Source organism: Choloepus didactylus, chromosome 3 (genome assembly GCF_015220235.1).
Source record: "Choloepus didactylus isolate mChoDid1 chromosome 3, mChoDid1.pri, whole genome shotgun sequence".
Taxonomy (NCBI): domain Eukaryota; kingdom Metazoa; phylum Chordata; class Mammalia; order Pilosa; family Megalonychidae; genus Choloepus; species Choloepus didactylus.
Window position 1 is genome coordinate 160,592,207 of NC_051309.1, and position 12,109 is coordinate 160,604,315.

Sequence of the window (12,109 nt, forward strand, 5' to 3'; positions counted from 1 at the left end):
TTCGAAGATGGAGTCGACAGCATTTTCTGATGGACTGGCTTTGAGTGTGAATAAAAGAAATCAAGGATGAACGGCAAAAATAGCAAACACCTGCCACTCACCCTATCGCCCGCCACTCCCCTAATTTTTAAGAACCGAGGATCAGACGGCGAGCAAGAAAAAGCAGCACACTCACCTTCACATCGTCTTTCAGCTCTGGCGCCAAGCTGAGCACAAGGAGGTAGTGGGCATAAGCGGTGCCGAAGTCTTGGGCACCCAGACAGTGCTCAGCGCTCTGCAAGGACCGCGACACAAGCTCGTCCCGGCCGGCAGTCTCCGCGCCACCCCCTGCGCCCCTGCGGGGCCTGGGTCGCGAGTTCGGCATGATGCTGGCGCCGCCCTAAGCCGCTTGTATAACAAAAGGGAAGGTGCTTTTTGCAAACGAAACGGGAAAACTGGATGGCTACACTTACATGCAACTAACTAAAGCTAAAGTTAGCCTTCCGTCGCAGGTGTGAGAACGCGTCTCCGCCTAGCCTAAAATGCCGCCCTCTCCTAGCCTGGCAGCCCGCGCGAACGACTACGCAACAGCAAATAGACGCCGGCCGAGGACGCACACTGAGAACGTCAGCGCGCCCGACGTAAGCACGTCGAGGTCCTCCCCCTTCCTGAGCGGCGGGGGCGGAGTAAGTGCTGCGGTTCCGCTGTGGGTGTGCGTGAGAGAATCCCGAGTGGGTGTTAGCTGTGTTATCGCGCCTTTCTTTCTTTTCCGCTGAAAACAGAATCTTCGATTCTACGTTCCTGATTTTCATGTAGGAGGAAAGAATGGGTATTAACTACAGCTAAAAGAGTCATATTTGTGCCCGATTTCAAATACGTTAATGGTATCTTAACTAGCTAGCAAGAAACAAAAAACTAGAGCATTTCGCATATCAAATTAATAAATCTGGGTGGTTCCTCCAAACTCAGAAGTCCGTAGTTTGCATGCATTTTTGCCTTCTCCTTTGATCTGATTATCTGGACCATCTTTCCTTTGAGCATCTGCCTTTGTAAATCCTAATCATTTCTTTAGGGTGCAGTTCACAAGGCCTAGTGCACTGGTCGGAAAGGTCAGAACTACTAGGAAAGCAAGGAATATACTTAACTAATTTTGCAGTCATTGCATCTAGCAGAGTCTGGCACAAAGTAAGGACTCAGATGTTTGTTAAATGTAATGAGAAATACATCCCACACCCAGGTTATGAATGTAGACTGACCTAACTGTTCGGGTCTTTGTCTACCATCCTGATGTATGTACTAAACAATTTAGAACAAAACTTTTATCATATGTTAATTTCCATAAGAAGCCTGAAACGCCTAAGGCCTTTCTGTTCCTGGTAAAATGTAACAGAATATAAAAATGCCAGTGAACTTAAAAAAAAAAAAATGTGTTTCTGTGCAAGCTTGGTCCTTTCTGGCCCATAATAAACTTTCATTAAGATTCATTATTTGTAAAAAGGCGTAATAAAACTGCCTTTCCTACTTTAGACAAAAGACTGATGCAGGCATCAAATGAGATGCTATATATAAAACACTTGTAGATATATAAAATATGATGTATGTTCACTATTATCTAGAATTATGAAAAAAAGTTGCAGTTTATTTTTTTAATTGAGCACTAACACCTTTAAGAATTTGATGAGAATATATATAACCCATATCTAAGTGTCAAATATAATTGAATTGGCTGGAAACTTCCTCCAAAAAAGCAGGTGGAAACCTCCCAATTTCTCCCAAGATTTGGGTTGGAGGGGACTCACTTAGACTTCACTTTCTGGTCACCTAGGTAAGTCCCTATGTAAGTCCCTGCTTCAGCTCAATCACTTCTCTTTACACATAGTCTTGTACTCCAGTGCATTCTTCCAGTTCCTCAAGGGCATGGTTTCTTTTATTCTGTTTTATTTTGTTTAGTTTTTTGGTCTGTTTAGTTCATTAAAATAACTCAGGTACCTAGAACAATTAAACTGTATGAAGTTTAAGTGGACATATTTCTACCAAGTCAGTGTAAGCTAAGAGATGGAGGAGGGACTTGACAGGAAGTGGAGAGAAGGGCAAGAAGAAACAAAAGCCGTCAACTTTCGGTCTTTCATCATCACCTACATTATCAACCTGTGGGCCGGGACTACTGCTTAGAAGCTGTAAGGGATATTTCCTGCCCTTGTGAAGCACTTCAGATTACTTTATGAGCTACCAGTTCTCACTAAATTAAAATGTGATAAAGCAAGCTAGGGAAATCACAAGGTTTATTTATAGTTCATCTACAGTCTAAGGACACTTTTTGTATAGGGTAGGTCATTTAAAAAAAAAAAATAGGACTGTCAAAACTAACTTAAAGAGAATACAAAATATATTTTGACCTATTTTATGTTCCTTTATTCATTCCTGATTGAGGCTTAGAATTATTTAATAAGGTTAATAAGACTTCTTATTAATTGTTAACTGTATTTATTCCAGCACTTTTGGAGGAACCCTATATTCCTATACAAAGAACCCAAAAGTATGATACAAAACAAATGAAGAATGAAGGTTCTACTCCTTAATCCTTAAACAGAGATTTCTTTCAAAATATTAAAGGCATCACTCCTTTGTTCATAGTAGCCTTCTTTTTTTTTTTCCTCATGAAGAAGAAAAACCAAAATTGTAATCTCAGACTAACTTGGAGAGTCTATTAGATTTTTTCATTTAGATTTTCTTTTTTTTTACCCTCTTTTAGAGTTCTAAGAAAAACCTCACTGATGTGGAACGCCACTGCTGAAGAGGAGACAGGTTTAGTTCTGGTTAACTTTTGCCATTTTCTGGGTAGATTGTCAACAAACCACACATGCCAAACAAAGAAGCAAAGTCAACTGACGTGCTCTCAATCAACCTTTCAATGTGCAAATTTGAGGGTTAACAGAAACAAACAAAAAGGCTCACAGGAAGCTCATTAACAAAGAATAAATACCTTGCTAAACACAAGGTATCCTGTGTTTATGCCTTCTGTGAAGTCATATTTTTTGGGGGTGATCTAGTTTGCTTTATTTTGTAGTTTGGGAAAGTGTTCTCTTTATGCATTTTAAAGTCATTTGGGGAGCTTTTAAAAAATATCAGTGCCTAAAAGATTAGCAGGATGGATTTTAAAAAAAGCATGACACAACTGAATACTGTTTACAAGAGGCTTTCTAAAAACTTAAGACCCAAATAGGTAAAAGTGAATGGATGAAAAAGAAAAAAGTGAATGGATGCAATGTGGGACAGGACCCCCAAGATGAATGAGTCTTCCTGGCGACATGGGACATGGATTCCAGGAATGAGCCTGACCCTAGCATCAAGGGATTGAGAGTGCCTTTTTTTTTTTAATTCAATTTTATTGAGGTATAGTCACATATCATACAATCATCCAAAGTGTACAAGCAGTTGTTCACAGCACCATCATATAGTTGTGCATTCGTCATCTGTTCTAGTTTGCTAATGCTGCTGGAATGCAAAACACCAGAAATAGATTGGCTTTTATAAAAGGGGGTTTATTTGGTTACATGGTTACAGTCTTAAGGCCATAAAGTGTCTAAGGTAACGCATCAACAATCGAGTACCTTCACTGGAGGATGCCCAATGGTGTCTGGAAAACCTCTGCTGCTTGGGAAGGCATGTGGCTGGCGTCTGCTCCAGAGTTCCCATTTCAAAATGGCATTCTCCCAGGACGTTCCTCTCTAGGCTTCACCTTCTCTCCAGAATGTCACTCTCAGTTGCTCTTGGGTCGTTTGTCCTCTCTTAGCTTCTTCGGAGCAAAAGTCTGCTTTCAAAGGCTGTCTCCAAAATGTCTCTGTAAGCTGAAGCTCCTCTCTCAGTTCCAGTGCGTTCTTCAAAGTGTCCTTCTTGGCTGTAGCTCCTCTTCAAAAGTTCACTCTCAGCTGCACTGACTTTCTTCTGTTATGTCAGCTCATTTATATGGCTCCACTGATCAACTTAGACCCACCCTGAATGGGGGAAGCAACACCTCCATGGAAATGATCCAATCAGAGTCATCACCCACAGCTGGGTGGGGCTCATTCCAAAGAAAAATTCAAAGAATTACAATCTAATCAACACTGATAACGTCTGCCCACACAAGATTACATTGAAGATAATGGCGTTTGGGGGACATAATACATTCAAACTGGCACATCATCCCAATCTATTTTTTTTTTATTTTTTAGTTAGGTTTTATTGCGATATACTCTCACACCATACAGTCATCCATGGAGTGCAATCAACTGTTCACAGTACCACCACATAGTTGTGCATTCATCACCACAATCTATTTCTGAACATTTTCCTTATATCAGAAAGAATCGGAATAAGAATAAAAAATAAAAGTAAAAAAGAACACCCAAACCATCCCCCCATCCCACCTTATTTTTTTTTTAATTTTGAAATAAATTCAAAGTTATATGAACAGTTGCAAAAATACTAGCCCCATACACAGAATTCCATCATACCCTGATCCCCCTCCCCTGATGGCTCAATCCACTAACTTTAACATGCTGTCACATCACTATTTCTTTCCCTCCCTCCCTCCCTCCCTATCGATCATCCATCATCTATTGCTCTGTCTTCTGAACATATGAGAGTTAGCTGCACACATCCTTTAACATACACTATAATTCACGTATACACTTCCCGTGAACAAGAACATTCTTTTATGCAGTCCCATTAAGGGCAGCTATAGAAGTACAATAGATTCAACAATGATACAAAGCTTACATTTTATATTTCCTTTTCCTTATGTCTCAACCGTGTCCCTTTGAGCCACCTGTCCTCTGTCCTCCAGTCCCATCCAAGTTCATCCTTAGCATTCAATTGTCATCTAGTTAGAGTGTCTTTTTTTTTTTTTTTCAGTTATGGAAACATATATACAGCCTAAATCTTCCCATTCCACCCCCTCCCTAGCCTTTCATTAGTGGGATTAATCAGGTTTAGAATGTTGTAATGCTCTTTCCCACCATCCATTACTAGAAATTTCCCTTCACCTCAAACAGCAACCCTACAGTCATTTCTTAACTCCCCATTGCCCCTTCCCCCATTTCTCTTGACCCTAACTCTACTTTTCATCTCTATGGTTATATTCTCTGATAATTTCTTTGTGTTTACTGTGGGGCTTAAAATTAACCTCTTAAATCCATATCAGTCTTGTTTTTCTTTTATACCACCTTCACTTCAATAGGACACATAAACTATGTTCCTATACTCCTTCATTCCCCCACCTTTCTATAGTTGTCTAAAATTACATATTTTACTTTGAGTTCAAAACCACTGATTTGTCCTTAGAGTTTATGTATTTTATATCATGTAGGAAGTAAATATTGGAATTACAGTTCAAAAATTATTGACTTCTATTTGTATTCCGTTGTGGTTGGAGAATGTGCTTTGAGTATATTCATTTTTTTTTTTTTTTAATGAGGCTTGTTTTATGTCCCAGCTTATGGTCCCTCCTGGAGAAAGATCTGTGATCACTAGAGAAAAATGAGTGTCCTGGTGATTTGGGATGTAAGGTACTATATATGTCTGTTAAAATTCTCTATATCTCTTTCTCCTTTCCCTGTCTCTCCACCGGCAGGGCTCCCCTCAGAATCTGAAGTAGGGCAGGACTTTCATCTGCAAAGTCTCTCAGCATTTGTTTGTCTGTGAAAAATTTAAGCTCTCCCTCAAATTTGAAGGAGAGTTTTGCTGGATAAAGTATTCTTGGTTGGAAATTTTTCTCTCTCAGAATTTTAAAGATATCATGCCACTGCCTTCTCACCTCCATGGTGGCCGCTGACTACTTAGTCTTATGTTGTTTCCTTTGTATGTGGTGAATTGCTTTTCTCTTGCTGCTTTCAGAACTTGCTCCTTCTCTTCAGTATTTGACAGTCTGATCAGAATATGTCTTGGAGTGGGTTTATTTGGATTTATTCTATTTGGAGTTTGCTGGGCATTTATGCTTTGTGTATTTATATTGTGTAGAAGGTTGGAGAAGTTTTCCCCAACAATTTCTTTGAATAGTCTTTCTATACCTTTACCCTTCTCTTCCCCTTCTGGGATACCAATGAGTCTTAAGTTTGGACGTTTTATCTGTCGTATCCCTGAGATCCATTTCGATTTTTTCGATTTTTTTCTCCATTCTTTCTTCCGTTCTTTCACTTTCTGTTCTGTGGATTTCTAGGACACTGAGATGTTGTTCAGCTTCCTCTAGTCTTGTATTGTGAATATCCAGTCTTTTTAATTTGGCCAACAGTTTCTTTTATTTCCATAAGATCTTCTATTTTTTTATTTACTCTTGCAATGTCTTCTTTATGTTCTTCAAGGGTCTTCTTTATGTCATTTATATCCTGGGCCATGGTCTTCTTGATGTCCTTTAAATCCTTTGCCATGTTTTCGTTCCTCGATTGTAGTTCTTTGATTAATTTTGCGAGGTATAGTGTATCTTCCGATATTTTGATTTCTGTGTTTGGAGTTGGATTCTCTGTATCTTCTGGTATTATCATATGCATTAAGCTTTCCTGTTGTTTTTGGCCTCTTGGCATTTGTTTTGCTTGATAGGGTTCTTTCAAGTTGTAAAGAAAAAGGGATCTCGATCTAATTTTTCAGGAACACAGTTTGGTGACATACACTTTAACTAACCAGCAGATGGCGTCTGTGAGTCACCTATATCCCTTAAGTCCGTTCTCAACCTTGTTCCCGCGGTGTGTGGGGAAATGATTCTTGTGGGTTCAGTTGGAGAACTCAGTTTGGGTGTGTTGCTGGAACCATCTGCCATGAATGTGGAGCGTGTGTACGGGTGGCCAGGGAGGAAGGGCAGTTTTAATGTTCAAATCCCCCAGGATCCCGGAGATTCAAGGCTGCCACAAGAGTCTAAGCCTTCATTTCAGTTCAGCCCCAGACCCTCTCTCTTGCTGATCCACAAACCACCGGACTTGGTAGTGTCCCTGGGTTCTCCGGGCAGATCCCCCCTCCCAGCCACGCTCCTCCAGGAGTTCAGCTGAGGGAATGCCGTGCTACGTCACCAGTACATGCCATCCCTCAAGGGAAGCCCCAGGCCGCTGGGCCATGCAGCGGCACGCTCTCAGCCTGAGGCAAAAATGGCCGAACGGGGCGTCTCAGCCCCCTCCTCCTCGCACAGTTCCTCCTTCCCAGCTCTGGGACAACTGGCGGGACTTTGGGGTGTGGGCACGGCCCTGGACAGGAGTTTATCCAGCCCTCCAGGGGCCATCTGCTAACCGCAGGGTTTCATTCTGCTTCCGGCTCTCCCCTCCGTTCCCCCGGACCCAAGGGTATTTGCTATGGGCTATCTTCCTGGCCAGACACTGAGAGGCCGGCCCAGCCCCCTCTTGCTGTGTTTTACTGCGTGGTTCCCACAATCACACCTGGAGCTGCTCCTGGCTTTTTCCCTTTTTTTTTTTTTTTTAAAAAGAGCCAGCCGGTCTCCAAATGCTGAACCTTGGCTTCCCCAGCCCGTTGTGTAGCTGCAGGTCCTCCAGCCAGCTTACTCACTCATTTCAGAATGCCAACTCCCCGTTTCACCAAGTATACAGCCCCTCTGGAGCTAGGAGCCCTCGTCCAGCTGGCGCATCACTGTAACCGGTATTCTAGGTCACTTTCTGGTTTTTAGCTAGTATTTTCATAGAGGTGTTTTTTTTCACCCTATCTCAGCTAGCCGCCATCTTAGTTTCTCACCCCCCAATCTATTTTTTGAACATTTTCCTTGTAGCAGAAAAAGTAAAAATAAGAATAAAAAATAAAAGTAAAAACACCCAAATCATCCACCCCACCCACCCTATTTTTCATTTAGTTTTTTTCCCCATTTGTCTACTTACACACTGGATAAAGGGAGTGTGATCCACAAGGCTTTCACAATCACCTTGTCACTCCTTGTAAGCTACATTGCTATACAATCATCTTCAAGAGGCAAGGCTACCTGGATGCAGTTTGATAGTTTCAGGTATTTACTTGTAACTATTCCAATGCATTAAAACTTAAAAAGGGTTATCTATATAGTACATAAGAAAGCCCAAGAGAGTGACCTCTTGACTCCATTTGAAATCTCTCAGCCACTGAAACTTTATTTCGTTTCATTTCACATACCCCTTTTGGTCAAGATGATGTTCTCAATACCATGATGTCAGGTCCAGATTCATCCTCAGGAGTCACATCCTGCATTGCCAGGGAGATTTACAACCCTGGGAGTCAGGTCCCATGTAGGGGGGAGGGCAGTGAGTTCACCCGCCGAGTTGGCTTAGCTAGAGAGAGAGGCCACATCTGAGCAACAAAGAGGTTCTCGGGAAGACTCTTAGGCACAATTAGAAGCAGGTTTAGCCTCTCCTTTGCAGTAACAAGCTTCATAAGGGCAAGTCCCATGAGAGAGGGCTCCACACATCAAACCACCAGTCCTCAGTGTTTGTGAAACCATCAGCAACATTCCAGGTGAGGAAGCCCAACACCTCTGCATTTTCCCCCAGCTCCTCAGGGGGCCCTGCATATACATTTTTATTCTCTGTCAAAATGCATCCCTATGGAAACCTACCAGGTCTCACTTTCTATTAAAAATTCCATGTAATTATGGTATTTGAATAAACTGTATGAGTTAAATTGTTTAGGAAATATAGATCTTGCACCAACTAATCTCTTCTCTTGGTCTCACATGGAATTTGAAGTTTTTTGTTTGTTTTTTTTTTTTTAATCTTCATTTTATTGAGATATATTCACATACCACACAGTCATACAAAACAAATCGTACATTCGATTGTTCACAGTACCATTACATAGTTGTACATTCATCACCTAAATCAATCCCTGACACCTTCATTAGCACACACACAAAAATAACAAGAATAATAAAGTGAAAAAGAGCAATTGAAGTACTCATCCATCCATAAACTAGACAAAGTGGAGTGTGGTCCTTATGGCTTTCCCAATCCCATTGTCACCCCTCATAAGCTACATTTTTATACAATTGTCTTCGAGATTCATGAGTTCTGGGTTGTAGTTTGATAGTTTCAGGTATCCACCACCAGCTACCCCAATTCTTTGGAATCTAAAAAGGGTTGTCTAAGTTGTGCGTAAGAGTGCCCACCAGAGTGACCTCTCGGCTCCTTTTGGAATTTCTCTGCCACTGAAGCTTATTTCATTTCCTTTCACATCCCCCTTTTGGTCAAGAAGATGTTCTCCGTCCCACAACGCCAGGTCTACATTCCTTTAGGGAGGAGGGCAGTGATTTCACCTTTCAAGTTGGCTTAGCTAGAGAGAGAGGGCCACATCTGAGCAACAAAGAGGCATTCGGGAGGAGGCTCTTAGGCACAGTTATAGGGAGGCCTAGCCTCTCCTTTACAGCAACCGTCTTCCCAAGGGTAAAACCTATGGTAGAGGGCTCAACCCATCAAACCACCAGTCCCCTATGTCTGTGGTCATGTTAGCAACCTTTGAGGTGGGGTAGGCCAATACCCCTGCATTCTCCACAGGCTCCTCAAGGGGGCACTACATATTTTTTTCCTTTTTTTTTTTTAAACTTTCTTTTCTTTTTTAAATCAACTGTATGAAAAAAAAAAAACTAAAAAAAAAAAAAAACATACAATAAAAGAACATTTCAAAGAGACCATAACAAGGGAGTAAGAAAAAGACAACTAACCTAAGATAACTGCTTTACTTCCAACCTGTTCCTACTTTACCCCAAGAAAGTTACATAATATAGCAACATTTCTGTGAACTTGTTCCTACTATATCCATCAGAAATTAACAGGCCATAGTCATTCCTGGGCATCCCCAGAACGTTAAATAGCTTATCTGTTCTTCTTGGATTATTGTTTCCCCTTCCTTAATTGCTCTCTATTGCTAGTTCCCCTACATTCTACATTATAAACCATTTGTTTTACATTTTTCAAAGTTCACATTAGTGGTAGCATATAATATTTCTCTTTTTGTGCCTGGCTTATTTCGCTCAGCATTATGTCTTCAAGGTTCATCCATGTTGTCATATGTTTCACGAGATCGTTCCTTCTTACTGCCATGTAGTATTCCATCATGTGTATATATCACCTTTTATTTATCCACTCATCTGTTGAAGGACATTTGGGTTGTTTCCATCTCTTGGCCATTGTGAATAATGCTGCTATGAACATTGGCGTGCAGGTATCTGTTCATGTCACTGCTTTCCGATCTTCCAGGTATATACCGAGAAGTGCAATCGCTGGATCGAATGGTAACTCTATATCTAGTTTTCTAAGGAACTGCCAGAATGACTTCCAGAGTGGCTGAACCATTATACAGTCCCACCAATGAATAAGAGTTCCAATTTCTCCACATCCCCTGCAGCATTTGTAGTTTCCTGTTTGTTTAATGGCAGCCACTCTAATCGGTGTTAGATGGTATCTCATTGTGGTCTTAATTTGCATCTCTCTAATAGCTAGTGAAGCTGAACATTTTTTCATGTGTTTCTTGGCCATTTGTATTTCCTCTTCAGAGAACTGTCTTTTCATATCTTTTGCCCATTTTATAATTGGGCTGTCTGTACTATTGTCATTGAGTTGTAGGATTTCTTTATATATGCAAGATATCAGTCTTTTGTCAGATACATGGTTTCCAAAAATTTTTTCCCACTGAGTTGGCTGCCTCTTTACCTTTTTGAGAAATTCCTTTGAGGTGCAGAAACTTCTAAGCTTGAGGAGTTCCCATTTATCTATTTTTTCTTTTGTTGCTTGTGCTTTGGGTGTAAAGTCTAGGAAGTGGCCGCCTAATACAAGGTCTTGAAGATGTTCTCCTACATTATCTTCTAGGAGTTTTATGGTACTTTCTTTTATATTGAGATCTTTGGTCCATTTTGAGTTAATTTTTGTGTAGGGGGTGAGGTAGGGGTCCTCTTTCATTCTTTTGGAGATGGATATCCAACTCTCCCAGCCCCATTTGTTGAAAAGACCGTTATGACTCAGTTCAGTGACTTTGGGGGCCTTATCAAAGATCAGTCGGCCATAGATCTGGGGGTCTATCTCTGAATCCTCAGTTCAATTCCGTTGATCTGTATGTCTATCTTTGTGCCAGTACCATGCTGTTTTGATTACTGTGGCTTTATAATAAGCTTCAAAGTCAGGGAGTGTAAGTCCTCCCACTTCGTTTTTCTTTTTTAGAGTGTCTTTAGCAATTCGAGGCATCTTCCCTTTCCAAATAAATTTGATAACTAGCTTTTCCAAGTTTGCAAAGTAGGTTGTTGGAATTTTGATTGGGATTGCATTGAATCTGTAGATGAGTTTGGGTAGAATTGACATCTTAATGACATTTAGCCTTCCTATCCATGAACATGGAATATTTTTCCATCTTTTAGGAAATATAGATCTTGCACCAACTAATCTCTTCTCTTGGTCTCACATGGAATTTGAAGTTTTAAAATGTAGTCAGTATTGTCCTTTACCCTTTGGCCCGATTTGCCCTAGTCCTAACCACATCTGCTTCATTCATATCTCTAGTTGAAGTCTGGACTCTTTTTCAGCTTTTTTAACAGTTGCTGTATGTGCTAATACTGACATTCATATCTGTCGAGTTCTAGCTCTGAGTTTCAGGTACCAAACAGACACCCAAAGTTCCAGGGATTGATCAGGTTATACACAGAGGGATCAGCATCTCAGAATCTGGAATAAATGTGACTACTATAAGAGTTTATAATCTAGGGACCATTACAGTAAGCATCCTCTTGATAAGCTGTGCTCTAAGTTTCAATTCTGAGTTTACACATTATAGTAAGTCCATATTGGTGAGGCATTATAGTGTTTGCCTTTGTTTCTGGTGTAGTTCACTCAAAATGCTGTCTACAGGATCCATTCACCTTGTTGTGTGTCTCACAGCTTCACTCCTTGCAGTTGCTCAATATTCCATGGTATGCACATACAACAGTTCAGCATTCTGTTCCTCAGTCGATGTACCCTTGGGCCACCTCCACCCATTGCAAATATGCACACTGTCTCCATAAGCAGCAGTGTGCAAATGTCCATTCATGTCCCTGCTCTCAGGTCCTCTGAGTATATGTCCCCTGGGTTGCAGGACCTTATGGCACCCACATACTTAGCTTCATGTGGAACCACCGCTCTGTCCTCCAGAAAGGCTATACCATTCT

At 41.0% G+C, this 12,109-nt stretch overlaps 1 protein-coding gene across 2 annotated transcripts in view; it reads right to left on the minus strand.

Moving 5' to 3' along the window:
* Window positions 1-551, minus strand: part of PRMT9 (protein arginine methyltransferase 9) — a 59,883-nt gene extending 59,332 nt beyond the window's left edge. For both annotated transcript variants that reach the window (XM_037830773.1, XM_037830774.1), the window contains exon 1: window positions 176-551. In XM_037830773.1, the coding sequence (XP_037686701.1) occupies window positions 176-364 (189 nt within the window). In that variant the 5' untranslated portion in view covers window positions 365-551. The remainder of the gene's footprint in view (window positions 1-175) is intronic.
* Between the last annotated feature and the right edge of the window lie 11,558 nt (window positions 552-12,109).